Source organism: Anomaloglossus baeobatrachus, unplaced genomic scaffold, assembly GCF_048569485.1.
Source record: "Anomaloglossus baeobatrachus isolate aAnoBae1 unplaced genomic scaffold, aAnoBae1.hap1 Scaffold_109, whole genome shotgun sequence".
In the NCBI taxonomy this organism is placed as follows: Eukaryota; Metazoa; Chordata; class Amphibia; order Anura; family Aromobatidae; genus Anomaloglossus; species Anomaloglossus baeobatrachus.
The window spans coordinates 293993-315870 of NW_027441879.1; the positions used below are offsets into that span (position 1 = coordinate 293993).

General features: G+C 47.5%; 1 protein-coding gene across 2 annotated transcripts in view; it reads left to right on the top strand.

Moving 5' to 3' along the window:
• The window catches only part of LOC142260469 (uncharacterized), a 39683-nt gene extending 33263 nt beyond the window's left edge, over positions 1 to 6420 (top strand). Inside the window, exon 3 of one of the 2 annotated variants that reach the window (XM_075331940.1) lies at positions 3733 to 6420. In XM_075331940.1, the coding sequence (XP_075188055.1) occupies positions 3733 to 5492 (1760 nt within the window). In that variant the 3' untranslated portion in view covers positions 5493 to 6420. The remainder of the gene's footprint in view (positions 1 to 3732) is intronic. The other variant, XM_075331941.1, reaches the window with a different exon arrangement.
• Positions 6421 to 21878: the final 15458 nt, after the last annotated feature.

Sequence of the window (21878 nt, forward strand, 5' to 3'; positions counted from 1 at the left end):
AGCGGCAGTCGGGGCCTCCGTATCACCCTCGGAGCCGCTGTCATCCGTCTCTGAGCTAGACGCCATTCCCGGGCGGACTGCGGACTGCCGGAGCCGACATCCTTCCTGTGGCAGGCGGCTCACCGCCAGCTGCTACACGGGGAATCATTACCAGAGCCCAAGGGTCCACGCTCCTGCGACCGGAGCAGGAGCTGCAGCTTCCTCACCGGCTGCTTCATTTGCGGGCGCCGCCGCTCCGGCGGTCGGCGCGGGGTCGGCATCAAGTTTAGGAGCCGACATCTTCCCGCTTCTCCCCCTTGGTCTTTTGCCGGCACTCCTCTTTCAGGCCTGTAAGTTTCGTTTTTCGACTTCTGGCCTCGCTTTCCGGCCGCGTTACCAGGGGGCGGCGCTTCGGTTTTCGCGCCCTTTTCGCGGGGAAGAAGATGATGGACTGTAGTTTTTTGCGCCAAAATGGTGAACAAAATGGCAACTTCTGAAATTTCGGCAACGGATCACCGCTGACTGTCCAAGACAAGGCGCACTTCCACAAGGTAAGTGGATGGGTAAGTATCCTGTTTGTGACGCCAAGTTTCAGGATGTGCCGTCCCCGTGCCAGCAGCCGGTTGCTGCTCGGGCCCGAACCTTCAGGGGTGGTGGCTCGAGGGTCTCTGGACCCGGGGGTCTCGCGGACACGCTGAATTAAAATGGGGGGACGTAGATGTACGGGCTAGGCCGTAATAAGTTTGTGACGACACCCACGGTGTGTGGTGAGGTGGGACACCACCGCTGCTGTTACAGGGCACCCGGGGGGAGATGTTGTGCAAAAAGATGTTAACCCCTCCATGGGCAGGGATGGTGGCCCCGGGACCCGAGGCTCTGGAGCAGGGGGGATGACGACCGTAGGGGGTGCTGGTGTACTCACTGTCAGCAGTAAAACACGCAAGTCTCTGGTAAACCAAGGTAGTGGTGGCCTGTGCCGTGGCCGGTTGAGTTCGGGATCCCCCACCCGGCTGGTGGTCTCTATCCTTCTCCTGCACCTTTTTGTGTCAAATGGATCTTCCCGGTATGAAACTCGGGAGTCCGCTCCCGGCTGGATGTGGCCTAAGGAGCCGTGCCCACAGACGCTGGCCCGTGGGATCTCTGGGCCCTGGCGGTGACCTCTTATCCCGAATCAGTGGGCTGTTGTCTTCTATGAGGGACTTTGGGTGGGACAGGACATTTAGTCCTGGCCTCAATCGGTTAATTAACCAGTTCAAGTAGGTTCTGGTTCTGGCTTCAGGGTCCGAGTACCCCCCTTTGTGCACGGCTTCCGGTTGGGTCCCCGGTGTAGGTACCGGTGGGCTACAACCCTGTCCCGGTCCACCTTGGTTCTGCCGAGCCATCTTCCCATCTCCTGTCGAAGGAGACCACCGTCTGCCTCCTAGCCAGTGGCACCAGGGCTCCTACCCTGGTACCTGTCAGTTTACTTCAGGCCTGACACACAGGCCTGACCTCCACTCTCTCTGAACTCTGAAACTCCACTGCTTGCTTTCCCGCCCCGGGCAGTCTAAACCCCTGGGTGGGAATGCACCAACCACCTGGCCATGCCCACTGGTATGTCTATCTGTCCCTAAGGGGGTGACTAGGTTTTAATGGTTGGCTGTGTGTTTCCTAGTGTGGGAAAGGTGTAATGCGGGTGCTTACCTGTGACTACCTGCTTTTACCAGGGCGTCACATTCTCTTTATGTATTGTTTTAAAATTCAATAAAACTTTAAAGTGGAAAAAAAAAAAAGAAAATGCCAGCCGCTCATTATTCCATCTCATATTCACTGCTTCCCCCACCCACCGGCGCCTATGATTATTTGCAGTCAGACACACCCCCACGCTGAGTGACAGCTGTCTCACTGCAACCAATCACAGCCGCCGGTGGGTGGGTCTCTTTCATGCAGTACAATAAATAAATAATTTAAAAAAAAACGGCGTGCGGTCCCCCTCAATTTTGATACCAGCCGAGATAAAGCCACACGGGTGAAGGCTGGTATTCTGAGGATGGGGAGCCCCATGTTATGGGGAGCCAACCAGCCTAAAAATATCAGCCAGCAGCTGCCCGGAATTGCCGCATCCATTAGATGCGACAGTCCCAGGACTTTTACCCGGCTCATCCCGAATTGCCCTGGTGCTGTGGCAATCGGGGTAATAAAGAGTTAAAGGTAGCCCATAGCTGCCACTAAGTCTTAGGTTAATCATGGCAGGCATCTATGAGACACCCCCCATGATTAACCTGTAAGAGAAAGTAAATAAACACCTACACCCGAAAAAATCCTTTTTTTTTAATAAAAGACAAAAAAACACCATCTTACACCACTTTATTTATCACCAAATACCCCTCCAGGTCCGGCGTAATCCACATGAGGTCCCACAATGCTTTCATCTCTGCTACATCAGAAGCTGACAGGAGCGGCAGTAAAACACCACCGCAATCTGTGAGCTCCACGCAGAAACTGTAGTGAATAGCTCTGTCAGCGGGTACGTCACTGAAGTAGTGGCGGGGTATGTGCGGTGATGATGGGGGCGGTAGTGCCGATGTATGTGCGGTGATGATGGGGGGCGGTAGTGCCGGTGTGTGTGCAATGATGATGGGGCTGTAGTGCCTGTGTGTGTGCGGTGATGATGGGGGTTGGTAGTGCCGGTGTGTGTGCGATGATGATGGGGGTGGTAGTGCCGATGTGTGCAGTGATGATGGGGGCGGTAGTGCCAGTGTGTGCGGTGATGATGGGGGCGGTAGTGCCTGCTTGTGTGCGGTGATGATGGGGCGGTAGTGCCGGTGTGAGCGGTGATGATGGGGGCGGTAGTGCCAGTGTGTGCAGTGATGATGGGGGCGGTAGTGCTTGCATATGCGGTGATGATAAAGGTGGTAGTGCCGGTGTGTGTGCAGTGATCATGGGGGCGGTAGTGCCGCTGACAGATTTCAGCAAAATTACGCATCCGTTGGGTCTGTTAGCAACACAAAAATTGACGGATGCGTCATTTCGACGCAGCAACGGACCTGGCAGGTGAGACACAACACAAGTGTGAAAACAGCCTAAAGGCCGCTTTGCACGCTACAATATATCTTACGATGTGTCGGCGAGGTCACGTCGTAAGTGACGCACATCCGGCATCGTAAGGTACATTGTAGTGTGTGACAGGTACGTGCGATTGCGATTGAACGTTAAAACGTTCATCGCATGCACGTCGTTCAATTCCTAAAAATGGAACGGCAGATTGTTCATCGTACCCGGTGTAGCACACATCGCAGTGTGTGACACCCTGGGAACGATGAACAGATCTTACCTGCGTCCCACATCTCCTGGCTGACAATGCGGAAGGAAGGAGGTGGGCGGGATGTTTACGTCCCACTCATCTCCGTCCCTCCGCCTCTATTGGCCAGCTGCCGCGTGACGTCGATGTGACGCCGAACGTCCCTCCCACTCCAGAAAGTGGACGTTTGCCGCGCACATCGAGGTCGTATGGACGGGTAAGTACGTGTGACAGGAAAAAATCGTATGTGCAACACGTTCAACAAATTGAACGTGCCGCACATACGATGGGGGCGGTTACGATCGCATACAATATCGTATGCTGAATCGTAACATGTAAAGCAGGCTTAAGATGTTGAAATTGGACAACAGATTCAGAATACATTTTTTCAGAATTTCTGATGTTATGGTTTAAAAACAAAAAATGTACTTTTAAGATAATATCATTGAGAAATAATAACTGTTTATTTTTAGCAGATGTCTGTATTGGGACTTCAGATGGAAATCTAATATCGTCAGAATTTAAAACAGATGATCAAAGTATCACACATGATACATATGAAGAGCATGCTGTTGTTCCAGATATACCTCCAGTCCTTCCTCGGAAAGCTTTATCATCTGATCTTTTAAAACAAGTCCAAAAGTCCGATTTATCACAGAATTTTAATCAAAATGAAAGTTGCAGAAGGGATGTGGAACATGTAACGACTCCTACAAGGGAGAAACCATTTTCATGTTCAAAATGTGGGAAATGTTTTATCAGGAGATCAACTCTTAATATCCATCAAAAAACTCACACAGGGGAGAAGCCATTTTCATGCCCAGAATGTGGTAAATGTTTTACTCAGAAAACAAACCTTGCTAATCATCAAAAAATTCACACAGGGGAGAAGCCATTTTCATGTTCAGAGTGTGGGAAATGTTTTATTCGGAAATCGTCTCTTGTTGAGCATCAAAGAATTCACACAGGAGAGAAGCTATTTTCATGTTCAGAGTGTGGGAAATGTTTTATTCGGAAATCGGATCTTGTTGAACATCAAAGATCTCACACAGGGGAGAAGCCATTTTCATGCCCAGAATGTGGAAAATGTTTTACTCAGAGAACAACCCTTGCTAATCATCAAAAAATTCACACAGGGGAGAAGCCATTTTCATGTTCAGAGTGTAAGAAATGTTTTATTCGGAAACCGGCTCTTGTTGAGCATCAAAGAATTCACACAGTGGATAAGCAATTTCCATGTTCAGAGTGTGGGAAATGTTTTATTCGGAAATCGTCTCTTGTTGAGCATCAAAGTTCTCACACAGGGGTGAAGCCATTTTCATGTTCAGAGTGTGGGAAATGTTTTTTTCGGAAATTGTATCTTGTTGCGCATCAAAGATCTCACACAGGGGAGAAGCCATTTTCATGTTCAGAGTGTGGGAAATGTTTTATTCGGAAATCAGATCTTGTTGAGCATCAAAAAATTCACACAGGGAAGAAGCCATTTTCATGTTCAGAATGTGAGAAATGTTTTAGTCGGAAATCATATCTTTTTGTTCATCAAAGATCTCACACAGGGGAGAAGCCATTTTCATGTTCAGAATGTGGGAAATGTTTTATTCGGAAATCAGATCTTGTTGAGCATCAAAAATTTCACACAGGGGAGAAGCCATTTTCATGTTCAGAATGTGGGAAATTTTTTACCATGAAATCACGTCTTATTGAACACCAAAACACTCACACAGAAGAGAAAGAATATTCTTGTTCAGAGTGTGGGAAATGTTTTACTCAGAAATCATATCTTAATATCCATCAAAGATCTCACAAAGAGGAGAAGCTATTTTCATGTTCAGAATGTGAGAAATGTTTTACTCGGAGATCACTTCTTGTTAGACATGAGAAAATTCACACAGGGGAGAAGCCATTTTCATGTTCAGAATGTGGGAAATGTTTTACTCGGAGATCACTTCTTGTTAGACATGAGAAAATTCACACAGGGGAGAAGCCATTTTCATGTTCAGAATGTGGGAAATGTTTTACTCTGAGATCACTTCTTGTTAGACATGAGAAAATTCACACAGGGGAGAAGCCATTTTCATGTTCAGAATGTGGGAAATGTTTTATTCAGAAAACACACCTTGTTGCTCATCAAAGATCTCACACAGGGGAGAAGCCATTTTCATGCCCAGAATGTGGTAAATGTTTTACTAGGAAATCACGTCTTGTTTACCATAAAAAAATTCACACAAAATAAATCATTTTTATGTTCTGAATGTGGAAAATGTAATTCTCAGAAATCAGATCTTGGTAAACATCTGAAGAAGCCGCACAGGGCAGGAACCTTTTTCATGTTGTGAATAATTGAAATGTTTAACTGGTAAATCAAGTCTTGCCAACATCAGAAAACCAACAGAGCGGAGCAGTTATTTTTGCTTTCAGAATTTAGCAAATGTTTTTATCATTAATCAGGTCCTGTTGTTAAATGAGTCACACGGGAGAAGCCATCATGATGTACCATAATTCAAAGGGTTTTATCCAAAAATTGGCTACAATTGCTCAAGTAAGAATTGTTGAGGGAAAGAACCATTTTCTTTCTTTTTAAACTTATCGTATTTTTCAGACCATAAGATGCACCTAGGTTTTAAAGGAGGAAAATAGGGGAATAAATTGAAGCAAAAAATGTGTTCATGATGCACTGTTGTGGGGGGATCTGCTACTGACACTGTTACAGGGGTAATATCCCTCAATTTTCTAGCGCAATGTGTTTTTTGTCTTTCCCTTTAAATAGTGCTTATCACAAATCTGTGGCTGCCTTTTTTATTTACTAAAGCAGAGGAGAGCCGCAGATTAGTGAATTTTCTAAATATAATCCAGTACCAAAACGTTTAGAAGTGCCCCTAATGTCCCCCAAAATGAACTTCCAGGTTGCGAGATCCCAAAAGCCTCAGTGATCACTGTCAGTGAAAGAGTGAGCTCTACGACCCCAGCACTGCAGCAAGCTTCTTAAGCAGCTCAGCAAAAAACCTTAAAAGAGTATGTGACAGCGATGGATTAGTTGAGAGAGCAATGTCTCATGCTTAGAGCAGCTGCAGAGATTTGTGGGATCCCGCTCTGCACACTGAGATCCCACAAAATGGAAATTCGGGCTCAACTCTGCTAGTAAGGCTATGTGCGCACTGGGAAATGGAATTTTCTTGAGAAAATTCCGCATGCTCTCAAAGATTACCGCACCCGCGGTAAAAAACCGCGGCAAACCGCACCCGAAAACCGCATGCGGTTTGCCGCGGTTTGCTGCGGTTTCACCGCGGTATTGTTCGCGGTATTGCCGCGGTTTTGCCGCGTGCGGGTTGGGATGTGCTTTATTGCATTCAATGCAATAAAGCACATTGAAAAAAAAAAAAGTCATTTAATTCTGAGATAGTAGATAGATAGACAGAAGAATAGATAGAGGGATAGATAGATAGACAGACAGATAGAGGGATAGATAGACACATAGATAGAGGACAGATCGCTACATTTCCCACGGTCGGCTGTGAGTTCACATTACCGGCCGTGGGAAATGACCGGTAATTACCTCTGCTGTCTGCTGCATTCATTCAGCGCTGTGTCTGTGACAGTTGCGGCTGGATGTAAGCAGCGCAGGACCTGTGGATTATGCTGGAGCTGTGGATTACGCCGGAGCTTTGGTGCGGGAGGGGTTAATAAAATGGTGAACGAGGCTTGTTTGTTTTATTTAAAATAAAGGATTTTTCTGTGTGTTTTATTCACTTTACTTACGGGTTGATCATGTCAGCTGTCTCATAGACGCTGCCATGATCAAGCCTGGAGTTAATGGCGGTGATCCACCACCATTAACCCCTTGTATTACCCTGCTGCCACTGCTACACGGCGGCAGGAAGAGCCGGGGACACGCCGGTACTGCTGCATAATGCATGCGACAGTCCCGGGGCAGCTGCGGCTGATATTCTCGGCTGCGGGAGGGGGAGTGAGGCGGGGGACATTAACCCTGCCCCTCTCCCTCCCCAGCCTGAGAATACCGGGCCGCCGCTGTGTGCTTACCTCGGCTGGAAGGTGAATATGCAGCGGAGCCCACGTTCTTTGTTTTCTATATTTCCGTTTTCTTTCTATGTGTGTTCTATGTGTCTGTGATCTGTGTCTGTGATGTCTGTGTCTATATGTTCTGTGTGTTTGTTTACTCTCTGCAAGGCTTCCTCTTCCTGTAATGACATCACTTCCCTGCAAAACCGCAGACAGGCGATGTACATTACCGGAGGTAAACCGCGAAATACCGCAGGGAATAACGCAGGAAAACGCACAGAATTTGCTTCCTGCGTTATTCCCTGTGGGATTTCACGATTAACATTGGAGTCAATGGAGTGAAATCCCGCAGCGACGTGCGTAAAAGAATTGACATGCAATTGTTTTTGCTGCGGGAATCCCGCAGCAAAACATGCAGCTGTCAAATTCCGCCTAGTGCGCACAGGATTTTTTTGCCCATGGGTTTTGCTGGTGATTCACTGCAGAGATGTTATGCCTAAGGCTATGTGCGCACTTACCGGATTTTGCCGCGGATTTTTTGCGGTTTTGCTGCATGTTTCGCTGCAGAAAATGTTCATAACATCTCTGCAGTGAATCACCAGCAAAACCTATGGGCAAAAAAAATCCTGTGCGCACTAGACGGAATTTGACAGCTGCATGTTTTGCTGTGGGATTCCCGCAGCAAAAACAATTGCATGTCAATTCTTTTCCGCACATCGCTGCGGGATTTCACTCCATTGACTCCAATGTTAATCGTGAAATCCCACAGGGAATAACGCAGGAAGCAAATTCTGTGCGGTTCACTGCGTTTTCCTGCGTTATTCCCTGCGGTATTTCGCGGTTTACCTCCGGTAATGTACATCACCTGTCTGCGGTTTTGCAGGGAAGTGATGTCATTATGCCTGGAAGAGATAGCCGTGCAGAGAGTAAACACACACAAATCACACTCACACACAGACATCACAGACATAGAACACAGACACAGACATAGAACATACATAGAAAGAAAACGGAAATATAGAAAACAAAGAACGTGGGCTCCGCTGTATATTTACCTTCCAGCCGAGGTAAGCACACAGCGGCGGCCCGGTATTCTCAGGCTGGGGAGGGAGAGGGGCAGGGTTAATGTCCCCCGCCTCACTCCCCCTCCCGCAGCCGAGAATATCAGCCGCAGCTGCCCCGGTACTGTCGCATGCATTATGCGGCAGCACCGGCGTGTCCCCGGCTCTTCCTGCCGCCGTGTAGCAGTGGCAGCAGGGTAATACAAGGGGTTAATGGTGGTGGATCACCGCCATTAACTCCAGGCTTGATCATGGTAGCGTCTATGTGACAGCTGACATGATCAACCCGTATGTAAAGTGAAAAAACAGAGACACCGAAAAATCCTTTATTTTAAATAAAACAAACAAGCCTCATTCACCGTTTTATTAACCCCTCCCGCACCAAAGCTCCGGCGTAATCCACAGGTCCTGCGCTGCTTACATCCAGCCGCGACTGTCACAGACACAGCGCTGAATGAATGCAGCAGACAGCAGAGGTAATTACCGGTCATTTCCCACGGCCAGTAATGTGAACTCACTGCCGACCGTGGGAAATGCAGCGATCTGTCCTCTATCTATCTATCTATCCTTCTATCTATTCTTCTGTCTATCTATCTACTATCTCAGAATTAAATGACTTTTTTTTTTTTTCAATGTGCTTTATTGCATTGAATGCAATAAAGCACATCCCAACCCGCACGCGGCAAAACCGCGGCAATACCGCAAACAATACCGCGGTGAAACCGCAGCAAACCGCATGCGGTTCTCGGGTGCGGTTTGACGCGGTTTTTTACCGCGGGTGCGGTAATCTTTGAGAGCATGCGGAATTTTCTCAAGAAAATTCCATTTCCCAGTGCGCACATAGCCTTAGTTGGGTATTTTAAGAACCTTTAGGAACATTTGTGAAAGGTTTTGATACTGGATTATATTTAAATAATTCACTAATCTCAGTTTACCCACTGGTTTATTTACTAATAAGTGCAGTATATCAGAGTGTATATAATTGCATTTCAAAACTTATTTTGTTAATAAATGTTTGTAAAATATATATATATATATTCTTCATGCCTATCTTTCCCTATTGTGATGATTTTGCCTCAGAATCTCAGGAGTTGAGGCAGAGCTGTAGACATTTTGCACAAAAATAGTGAGGGGATGTCACAGAGGTATCATGGCCGGCAGACAATCCGGTAGCAGCGAGTGTTAAAAAATTCCCAGAGATTAGCAGCATGTGTTGTTATCTGACAGGTTTCTGTTTCTTCAGCAGCAGACTCTATGACCCTGAGAAACTAAGTTTTTCCCTTCACTTACCAGTCTCTGACTTCCTGTATAAACCTCACCCAGGGGTGCTTTGGGTGCAGTTTATAGTTGTGTCTGGTTGTGGTCTGCAGCTGTTGTCTCCTCTTGTTGTTCCAGAGACTTCTGTGGTAGCTGCTCCTAAGATAAGTGTTTAACCTTTGATATCTACCTGGGCTCAGGTGGTAGCATTGTGTTTCCCCTGTATTGTTTCCTTTTGTCTCCCTTAGCGTTAGTGGTTTTGACAAATAGCTCATACCTGCCATTCTTACTTTGGGCCCAGATCAGGATTTTCCTAGGGTGAGGTATTCCTGCTCGGCGACAGGTGCGGAACTTGTATAGGGTTGGTGAGGACAGTGAGGGTGAGCTGCAGGTTGTCAGGGGCCACCACTTCCCCCTTTCCCTAGTGATAGGGCATTCTTTTCCCCTTCCCTTTGTATTGTATTATACGGCCAGTATTGCTTCTATCCACAGCAGGGACAGGGGAGAATTGAATCACACTATACATCCTAGATATGTGAAAGTTGTTAACACTCTGGTCCCAATTCATCAAAGCTTTTATGCCAAAAAAGTGGTACGAAAGCTTTGAAAAGTCACAACAATTTGGATAAATTGAGTTGTGCCAAATTTTGGCGGCTTTTGGCTTTTTAACTCCAAAATTTGCAGAGCTTAGGTGTGAAGGGGGTGTGACAGCACACCTCCTTTAAATTCATGACAAGCTGTGGTGTTCCCTATGCCAGAAATCTCACTCCAGTCCCTGAAGGGAGTAATATTTCTAGCATGGCACAAGGAGACATATGCCAATTGTTAAACGCTCCAGATTCATAATTTGGACCCTTTATGTCATAAAAATGATCCCTTTACAAAGTATAAATGGTGTAATTGAAAAACGAAAGGATTTTATATGTCTGATAGCCAAGTGTTTATTTTTTTAATGGGGCTACCCACGCATAGAGATATACGGACCCGTTGAAGTTTGGGTTCAGCTTTTTCAGATGGACTTTAGATAAAGTTCAATTTGTGAACCGGACTTGACCTGAACACCATTGGAAGTCACTGATTGGGCAATTTGGGTCTCCGTCCACATGCAACCGGTCATAAACAGAGCATTTCCAGGGGAGGGAGAGTGGGATTTCTTTTTTGTACACAGTACATCATTTAGCAATGTTTTTACCCCGTGAAAACCATTGAGACACTGAAAGCGGCTCACACTGTGCCGAGTAGAGATGAGCGAACCTCTAGAGGCTCGAGTTCGAGTTGGTTCGTCGAACGGAGGCCGCGTTCCAGTTCGGTTCGGCGAACCGTTCGACGAACCTCTCGAACCCCATTGAAAACAATGGGAGGCAATCACAAACACATAAAAACACATAGAAAACACCCTCAAAGGTGTCCAAAAGGTGACAAACAACTCACAAGACAACACAAACACATGGGAAAGTGACAAGAACAAATTCTTATGCGAAAACAAAACAGCTTGACGAGGAAAAAGAGGACGAGACACAGATATAGGCATGGCATGCCCTTCTAAAATCATGTAAAACACCGCAAGGGTTACTCCAAGCGGAGTCTCCCTTTTTACCAAAAATTTGGCCACACAGACACCCCTTCAGTGGCAGTACTTGTGCCCTAGTTGCAAACAGGATGTTTTTGTGGAGACACGGGGCTCAGTGGGTGCTCTCGTCCACTAAAACCTGCCGCCTTTAGAAAGACAGCGTGGCTCAGGGCTCATCCCAACTGAACGCCGGCCTCCTTAACCGTGGGCGTAACACTACTCAGACAACACAGGGTGAGGGAACCACAATAATTAGACTTTATTGGATCCCCAAACAATTAACGGCACATAACACATAACCAGCAAAACACACAAATGTAACAGGCAACAGTGTCTCACCCTTCCGCTGGCTCACCAAGGATTTAGAATGTCCATGCCTCAGAGCTTCCAGGGCCGCTTACTCAAGTCCAGCAGCACCCCGCTTTTGGCGGGCACCCACCGAGAAAGGAATAATGCCAGATTCAGGAAGCTGTGTGAGGTCTGCAAAGTCTGTAACAGGTGACTGAACTGTCCCAACCTGAGTGTCCTCCTTAGGTAGTCCTGGTATGATAATACAGTCCTGGCAGCCGGGGTCGAAATCCCTAGGCTGTGGATATGGTCTCCAACCGGAACCGGAGCCCCTAGATTGAAGCCATAAGCTATCCTGATCCTCTAGTCAGCTCCAAAGAGCTTAGACTGGATCCATCAGCATCCATCAACCTTCATCAACCCTGGTGGCTTACAGAAGTCCCTTTTATAGCCATAACCTTCCCTTAGGATACACTGCGTCCTCATCGATTGGTTGGACAAGATTGCTTCTCCCATTGGATGAATTTCAAGCTGCATGGATAATGTTCATTTAAATGATGTGCATAGAAAGACTCAGTATATCTACATGGATTCGGGAAGTCACCGACTAGACAATGGCTACTAAGGTAATTAGATTATCAATACACAACTACAATACAATGGTTACTGGAAATGTCTGGAGAACAATATGTTTGGCTTTCAGTGGCCAACATAATTACATTGAGTCAACAAGAGTCTTGTAAAAACAATGAGGGACTTCTCCCTCGTCTATAGACAATCTATCATGCTGTCTGGCTGGATTTTAAGAAACTTTAACCCATGAGAGTCCATGTCGTCACATTCCTCCCCCTTCTTAATATTAGCCAGACATGATAGGCTTCTGATCATCCTTCTCCTCTTGACGGCATTGTCCTTTTTAATGGTGAGGTCAGCAACAGAGGCTTGCATCTATACACCTCCCCCTGATTACCTCCCACAAGTTGAGCAGCCATATTGTGGACAAGCACTAAGGTGGGGTCCATGAGTTGGGCCTGCACAAATCTCCCACTATCAATCCTCCCCCAGTCAATAGCCACAGTGTGGTTAGGCTTACTCACGGTTCTTGGCTCAGAAGTGAATGATGGAGACCGGGAATGCAAACCATCCCTGGAAAAGATGTTAGAAAGATCCACATCAGGGTCCTGCTTGGCTTGGAGGTGGGTGATGGCTGCTTCAAACTGACTGGATAGTCCTTGTCCTAGGTCATTCTCCAAAATGACTGGTGTGAGCAGGTAATTCACAAGCCCCACTTTCACTTCCCTTTGAGTGGTATCCGAAACAACAGGCTTGGTGGGGCCATCTATGAACCCCACTTCAACTTCCTCCTGGCTCGTCCCCGAAACAACAGGTGTGGGGAGGCTGTCCATAAACTCCATATGGACCTCTTCCTGGTCAGACCCCAAAGTAACTGGTGTGGGGACGGTGTCCATAAGCTCCACATCAGCCTTGCTCTGATTAGTCTCCACAATGACAGGTATAGGGAGGCTGTTCACAAGTCTCACATCAACCTCTCCCTGGTCCTTTCCCGAAATAACTGGTGTGGGGACGTTGTCCATAAGCTCCACATCAGCCTTGCTCTGGTCAGTCTCCACAATGTCAGGTATGGGGAGGCTGTTCGCAATCCCCACATCGATCGCTTCCTGGTTGGTCCCCAAAATACCAGGTGCGGGGAGGCTTTCCACAAGCTCCATCTCGACCTCTCCCTGGTCGGTCCTTAGGTCCAACTGCACACATGCCAGAGGAATGTCTGAGCGCTGGCCCTCAGCCAGGGAGATGGATAATTGGGAATCTGGTACAGGGTCTTCTGGGGAAACAATAACTGGACTTACCAGGGTAATGGAGGAAACAGTGTCTCGTAGTCCCTGGCTCTTGACCGGCTGACCTGGTAGATGGGCTCCAAGCATGCAGCCTCGGTTTTGGAGACAATCTCTATCTATATGTCCATGGCGCCCACATGTATAACAGCGCCATAGATTGGGCGAGTCACAGGCCCTGATTGTAGTCCTTTGTTTTGGCGCAGCTTCTGCTGGGTAGCGAGACCATCCTTGTCGACCGGCTGGTGTTAGCAGTACTGCAGCTGGAATCCCATAAACATATTCCAGAACATAAGCCCTCTCTTCTCTTGAGGATCTAGGCCCCAATGCATCCAACAACGCTGTGGCTTGGGCCATTTTGGACCAAGTTGATTCCCGATTGTCACTAGATCCATGATGTGGCACATAGTCTAAATCCTCTGGGTCAATATCGGCGGGATCCTCATCGTCCTCTGCATCATTCTGGGCATCCCAACGTACTAATTTCCGGATCAAGTCTGACCGAGTCTCAGCGTTCCAGTAGATAATCTTTCGCCTCTGGCACAGATCCTGCAGCATCCATTTACTGCAGCGGTCGTAACTCCTCTCTTGTCCTTGTCCCATGGCTGAGCTGGTGGGGTTGGACATGGCAGCGTCCGAAACCTGAATGCCTCCCCTATGGCCTGCTGGGTATGCTTATGTGCCTCCCTGGTTGTTGAGCCCTGGACGGTGTCCGAAAACACCAGTCCGCTGCAGCTCCCCTGGGTAAACCAGGCAGAGTAGTATCCCACTGCTGCCACCAATTGTGGAGACACGGGGCTCAGTGGGTGCTCTCGTCCACTAAAACCCGCCGCCTTTAGAAAGACAGCGTGGCTCAGGGCTCATCCCAACTGAACGCCGGCCTCCTTAACCGTGGGCGTAACACTACTCAGACAACACAGGGTGAGGGAACCACAATAATTAGACTTTATTGGATCCCCAAACAATTAACGGCACATAACACATAACCAGCAAAACACACAAATGTAACAGGCAACAGTGTCTCACCCTTCCGCTGGCTCACCAAGGATTTAGAATGTCCATGCCTCAGAGCTTCCAGGGCCGCTTACTCAAGTCCAGCAGCACCCCGCTTTTGGCGGGCACCCACCGAGAAAGGAATAATGCCAGATTCAGGAAGCTGTGTGAGGTCTGCAAAGTCTGTAACAGGTGACTGAACTGTCCCAACCTGAGTGTCCTCCTTAGGTAGTCCTGGTATGATAATACAGTCCTGGCAGCCGGGGTCGAAATCCCTAGGCTGTGGATATGGTCTCCAACCGGAACCGGAGCCCCTAGATTGAAGCCATAAGCTATCCTGATCCTCTAGTCAGCTCCAAAGAGCTTAGACTGGATCCATCAGCATCCATCAACCTTCATCAACCCTGGTGGCTTACAGAAGTCCCTTTTATAGCCATAACCTTCCCTTAGGATACACTGCGTCCTCATCGATTGGTTGGACAAGATTGCTTCTCCCATTGGATGAATTTCAAGCTGCATGGATAATGTTCATTTAAATGATGTGCATAGAAAGACTCAGTATATCTACATGGATTCGGGAAGTCACCGACTAGACAATGGCTACTAAGGTAATTAGATTATCAATACACAACTACAATACAATGGTTACTGGAAATGTCTGGAGAACAATATGTTTGGCTTTCAGTGGCCAACATAATTACATTGAGTCAACAAGAGTCTTGTAAAAACAATGAGGGACTTCTCCCCCGTCTATAGACAATCTATCATGCTGTCTGGCTGGATTTTAAGAAACTTTAACCCATGAGAGTCCATGTCGTCACAGTTTTGATTTGCATTAAGCACATAAGCACATTCAAAATACGACAGCCTTAACCGTCCCCAGGATGGCACCGGGGTAGGTAGCAAAGTCTTTGCTGAACCATGACTTGTTCATCTTGGCTCCTTTTTAAAAACACAGCAAGGGTTACTCCAAGCGGAGTCTCCCTTTTTTTTTCCAAAAATTGGGCCACGCAGACACCTCTTCAGTGGCAGCAGTTGTGCCCCAGTTGTACACTTCACAGGTAGATTTGCATCAAGCACATTCCAAATCCACAAGCCTTTATTCTCCCCAGGATGAAACCGGGGTAGGTAGCAATGTCTTTGCTGATCCCAGATCTGTTCATCTTGGATCATTTTTAAAAGCAATGCAAGGGTTACTCCAAGCGGAGTCTCCCTTTTTTTCCAAAAATTGGGCCAGACAGACAACCCTTCAGTGGCAGCACTTGTGCCCCAGTTGTACACTTCACAGGTAGATTTGCATCAAGCACATTCCAAATCCACAAGCCTTTACTCTTCCCAGGATGACACAAGGGTAGTAAAGTCCTTACGGATCCATGACTTGTTCATCTTGATGAACGTTAGTCTGTCCACATTGTCAGTGGACAGACGGGTGCGCTTATCTGTCAGCACACACCCAGCAGCACTAAAGACACGCTCAGAGACAACGCTGGCTGCAGAACACGACAAGATCTCCAAGGCATAAGTGGAGAGCTCAGGCCATTTTTCAAGATTTGATGCCCAAAATGAGCAAGGCTCCAGTTGCAAAGTCATGGCATCGATGTTCATTTGGAGATACTTTTGTATCATCCTCTCCAGCCGTTGACAATGTGTCAGACTTCTGGTCTCTGGTGGCCTTCCATAGGATGGTCTAAAAAAAATTATGAAACGATTCAATAAAATTGCTGTTACCAGCACCAGATACGGTGCTGCTGGTATGGTTAGACTGTTGATGACGAGACAGTCCCATATTTGGCAAGTTACAACTGGGAGATTCACTCCGTGCACCACTGGGGTTTGGTGGAAAAGCCGAGCTAAGATCGAGTAACAGCTTCTGCTGATACTCCTGCATACGTGCGTTCCTTTCTATGGCTGGAATTATTTCACAAAATTTTGACTTGTACCGGGGATCTAATAGTGTGGCAACCCAGTAGTCATCATCACTTCTAATTTTGACAATACGAGGGTCATGTTGTAGGTAGTGCAGCAAGAAGGCGCTCATGTGTCTTGCGCATCCATGCGGACCAAGTCCGCGCTGTGTTTGTGGCATAGAGGTGCTAACCGTGCTTTTTCATCTGACATCTCCCCCCCAACCTCTTTCAACTGAAATTTGACCAAGGTCTCCCTCATCTGCTGAGTCTTCCATGTCCATGGACAGTTGACTGCCGCCTTGGTGATGATGAACGTCTGGACCTTGGTGATGTTGTTGTCCCTTGCGCATATGAATCCTCCTGTAGTTCCTCTCCTTCCTGTTGTCCCACCCCCTGACTACAAATAGTGTTTAGCTTGTGCTCCAGCATGTAAGTGACTGGAATTGTCATGCTGATAATGGCATTGTCAGCGCTAAACATATTCATCGCCATGTCGAAACTGTGCAGAAGGGTGCATAGGTCCTTGATCTGAGACCACTCCATCAGGGTGATCTGCCCCACCTCTGCATCTCGTTGGCCCAGGCTATACATCATGACGTATTGCACCAGTGCTCGGCGGTGCTGTCACAGTCGCTGTAACATGTGGAGAGTCGAATTCCAGCGTGTCGGCACATTGCATTTCAGGCGATGAACCGGCAGGCCGAAAGACTTCTGGAGCGATGCAAGTCGGTCAGCTGCGGTGGTTGAACGGCGGAAGTGAGCAGACAGTTTTCGTGCCCTGTGCAGAAGGCCATCTAGGCTGGGATAGTGTGTTAAAAATTGCTGGACACCACGGTTCAACACATGAGCCATACAAGGCACGTGTGTCACCTTGCCCAGGCCCAGGTTTGCAGCATTGTCGCACACAGCCTTACCTGGCTGCAGGTTGAATGGAGACAACCATTTACCAAACTCGGTCTCCAGAGCTGCCCACAACTCAGCTGCTGTGTGACTCTTATTTCCAAGACATTTCAAGGTAAAGACCGCCTGATGCCGTTGCGCTCTACTGCCAGAATAGTAATGAGGTGTGCGTGATTCCTTGTGCGCAGTTACAACGCTGGTGGCCTGACCAGGCAGGCTTGAGGCGGAGGTGGAGGACCCTGACGAGGTTGAGGAGGCAGAAGCAGTGGAGGAACTTCGACAGACAGCGGATTGACGCACAAGTCGTGGGGATGGCAAGACTTGTTCAGCAGACCCTTCTCCATCTATCACCAGAGTTAGCCAGTGCCCAGTCAGCGACATGTAACGTCCCTGTCCATGCTTACTGGTCCAAGTATTGGTGGTTAAATGCACCCATTCACACACAGAGTTTCTCAAGGAAGCGGTGATGTTGTGTGCGACATGCTGGTGTAGCAAAGGCACACCTTTCTTAGAGAAGTAGTGGCGACTGGGCATCTGGTACTGGGGCACAACGACAGACATAAGGTCTCGAAAATCCTGTGTGTCCACCAGGCGGAAAGGCAGCATTTTGGTAGCCAAGAGCTTACAGAGGGATAAAGTCAACCTCTTAGCTTTGTCATGGGTCGGAGGAAATGACCTTTTATTTGTCCACATCTGAAAGACAGAGATCTGGCTGCTATGTGGAGATGGTGGTGAGTAGGGTGTCCCTGGAAAAATGCAGGTTCGTAAGGAAAGTGCAGGCGGAGACATGATGTTGCCTTCATCCAAAGTTGGTGCTATCGATGTCTGATAGAGCTGTACACCCGCACATGTTTCACCTTCCAAACCAACTGACGACCTACTAAGCAAACTGCCTGTTGCGGTTACAGTGGTTGCAGTTGTGTGTGGAAAACCAGGTGTGACAGCTGTCCCCACAGTCATAGAAGATGAAGAGCGCGCGGATGCACTGGAAAGGGCAGGCGGTGGTTAGCCCGCTCCGCTAGGCCGCATTGCAGCATGGTGAGTTTCCCACTGGGACTTATGCTTGTTATTCATGTGACAATTCATGGAAGAAGTTGTCAAACTGCTGAGGTTTTTGCCTCTACTTATAGATTCACGACAAATTTTACAGATCACATGATTTGGGAGATCCTTTGCAAGGTCAAAAAAGGACCAGGCTATGCAAGGCTTAGAGGACATGCGACCTGCAGAGCCACCCCGACTGGTGCTCAGAGGCAGAGTGGTGGCTGAGGATGCAGTTGTAGACGTGCTACCAGTACTCCGACTCTGTCCAGGAAGGCGCAAGGTAACTTCGTCGTCAGTTGCATCCTCCTCCACCGCCTCTGTTGACCTCCTCAAGTGCCTGACTGTGGGTTGAGAGTAAGTGGGATCTAGAACTTGATCATCAAGCGTTGTGTTTGCACTCCCCTCACCCTCAGACCTAGCCTCTTCCTGCCCTGACCGAATATTTAAGTTGTCATCCCAATCTGGTATCTGCGTCTCATCGTCATCAGTATGTTCCTCATTGTCTCCACCAACAGGTGTTACAGTTTGTGAATGAGGGTCTATATTATGCTCAGAAACTTGGTCATCAGAGCCTGAATCTGAGTCACAAAGCTTCTGGGCATCACTGCAGACCATTTCCTGGTCTGTACTCACTGTAGCTTGGGAGCAGACCTCTGATTCCCAGGCTATAGTGTGACTGAACAGCTCTGCAGACTCAGCCATCTCTGTTACACCATACTGTGCAGGGCGGGTGGAGACTTGAGAGCTGGGAGAAAGCAAGTGTGATTGGGATGACAACTCAGAGGACTGTTTTTTTTTTTTTGATGCGGTAGTTGAGGTGGAGGAGGGCACTTGTTGGAGCACTTGAGATCCATTCAAGCATGTGCTTTTTTTTGTGCATCATGTACCTTTGTTCCAGTTGTTTTGTTCTGTAAAAAAGGGGAGCACATCGGATTGTCCACAGAAAGTAGTAGACATCTTACTTTTGCTGGAAGATGGTCTATCTTCAGCAGATGTTAATGGAGCTTTCCCACCTTCCCCACGGACACAAACTTTTTTCCTTTTCCAACACGCCTGTTCCTCTTTCCACCAGCATCTGTCCTTTTGCCACTCATTTTATTAGCGACAAGATTGGACACTTAAAATGTGGTAGCAAAAATTGAGAGGTGGTCTAGCTTTATTGACAGCTGAAGAACCAACACTGACTATCCCTGACTATGCAATTATGGCCCTAAAACTGGCAGCACTGTTTGCTATTAAAATAGCGTAGCAAAATGTGCAGAAGGGTAGAATGCAGAGGTGATGGAACTTGCTTGGCAGCAGTGGGACACTAATGGAGTATAGCAGACACTTTTTGGATGCCAGTAACTTTCAGCACTGTTTGCTATTAAAATAGCGTAGCAAAATGTGCTGGAGGGTAGAATAGAGAGGTGGTGGGACTTGCTTGGCACAAGTGGGACACAAAATTAGTATAGGAGAAACTTTTTGGATGCCACTTATGTTCAGCACTGTTTGCTATAAAAATAGCATAGCAAAATATGCTGGAGGGTAGAATGCAGAGGTGGTGGAACTTGCTTGGCACTAGTGGGACACTAATGGAGTAAAGCAGCCAGGTTTTGGATGACACTTATGTTCAGCACTGTTTGCTATAAAAAAAAACGTAGCAAAATGTGCTGGAGGGTAGAATGCAGAGGTGGTGGGACTTGCTTGGCACTAGTGGGACACGAATGGAGTATAGCAGCCACTTTTTGGATGCCACTAACTTTCAGGACTGTTTGCTATAAAAAACCGTAGAAAAATGTGCTGGAGGGTAGAATGCAGAGGTGGTGGGACTTGCTTGGCACAAGTGGGACACAAAATTAGTATAGCGGAAACTTTTTGGATGCCACTTATGTTCAGCATTGTTTGCTATAAAAATAGCGTAGCAAAATGTGCTGGAGGGTAGAATGCAGAGGTGGTGGAACTTGCTTGGCACTAGTGGGACACTAATGGAGTATAGCAGCCACTTTTTGGATATAACTAACTTTCAGCACTGTTTGCTATAAAAATAGCGTAGCAAAATGTGCTGGAGGGTAGAATGCAGAGGTGGTGGAACTTGCTTGGCACTAGTGGGACACTAATGGAGTATAGCAGCCACTTTTTGGATGCCACTTATGTTCAGCACTGTTTGCTCTAAAACTAACGTAGCAAAATGTGCTGGAGGGTAGAATGCAGAGGTGGTGGGACTTGCTTGGCACTAGTGGAACACTAATGGAGTATAGCAGACACTTTTTGGATGCCACTAACTTTCAGGACTGTTTGCTATAAAAAAAACATAGCAAAATGTGCTGGAGGGTAGAATGCAGAGGTGGTGGAACTTGCTTGGCACTAGTGGGACACTAATGGAGTATAGCAGCCTTTTTTTGGATGCCACTAACTTTCAGGACTGTTTCTATAAAAAAAAAAAAAAAACGTAGCAAAATGTGCTGGAGGGTAGAATGCAGAGGTGGTGGGACTTGCTTGGCACAAGTGGGACACAAAATTAGTATAGCAGACACTTTTTGGATGCCACTTATGTTCAGCACTGTTTGCTATAAAAAACCGTAGCAAAATGTGCTAGAGGGTAGGATGCAGAGGTGGTGGAACTTGCTTGGCACTAGTGGGACACTAATGGAGTATAGCAGCCACTTTTTGAATGCCACTAACTTTCAGGACTGTTTGCTATAAAAATAGTGTGGCAAAAGTGGGGAGGTGGGTACACTGGCCGGGTTCTCTGGGTCAGTGGACAGGAAAGGAAGCCTCACTTTCTATCCCTCCTAATGGTGAAATGCAGCAAGAGATTTCCTGAGCTTAGGTATACAGACGCTATCTAAAGCTGTATACAGCGTTTCCACGGACCTGCCTGTCAGCTATGGCTCTGAACCCCAGTTAATAAGCCCTGAAAAGGGCTGAAATAAGCTTCTGTCCCTAATCTGTACAGCGCTGTGTGTGTAGCGTACACAGCAGGAGCGGCGACAGGAGCTGCGTGAGCGCTGACTGTCACCCAGACGCAGGAGGCAGATAATGGCACCGTGAGGGAAAATGGCCGTATTTATAATGCCAGGACATGTGACATTCACAGCCTATGACACATGCCCTTGCTTGTCTGGCAAAAAGTCCACTTAGCTGTGTATGTGTGTGGGATTGGCTGATATGCTGGCCCACCCCACTGCACGCGCGCTTAGGGAAAAAAATAAAAATTCGATCGGTATTCTCTCAGCAACGCAGATCTAAACCCCCAACCTCCCGCACACTATATGCTGAAATTTGATAATAGTGTGAATCACAGAGTGACTCACACTATTACAGTGAAAAGCCAGCTAGTAACTAGCTAGACTTTTTGCTGATCGAACCGTTATCGAACGTAACTTGAGCTGCCGAGATTTTAGCAAAAAGCTTGAGTTCGAGTTCGATCTCGAGCAACCCCCAAAATCACTCGAACATGAAATTGGCGAACCTCAAACGTCGCTCAACTCTAGTGCCGAGCACTGCGCATACCCGAGTACACCAATGCTAGATCGAGTGGTTAAAACGTAAAGCACCCTTAAGGAGCGAAAGACACCCCAGACCGACATAGAGAGGCTGCACTAACTCACCAGCTGTCAGTGCATGGATCGTTATCTCCTGAGGAGCGGAGGAACGCTGTACAAGCCTGGAGCAGAGGGAGGAGGGAGTGAGTGGAGATAAGATGTCACCGAGGGGGAGGAGGGAGAGGAACACCAAAGGCAGCTG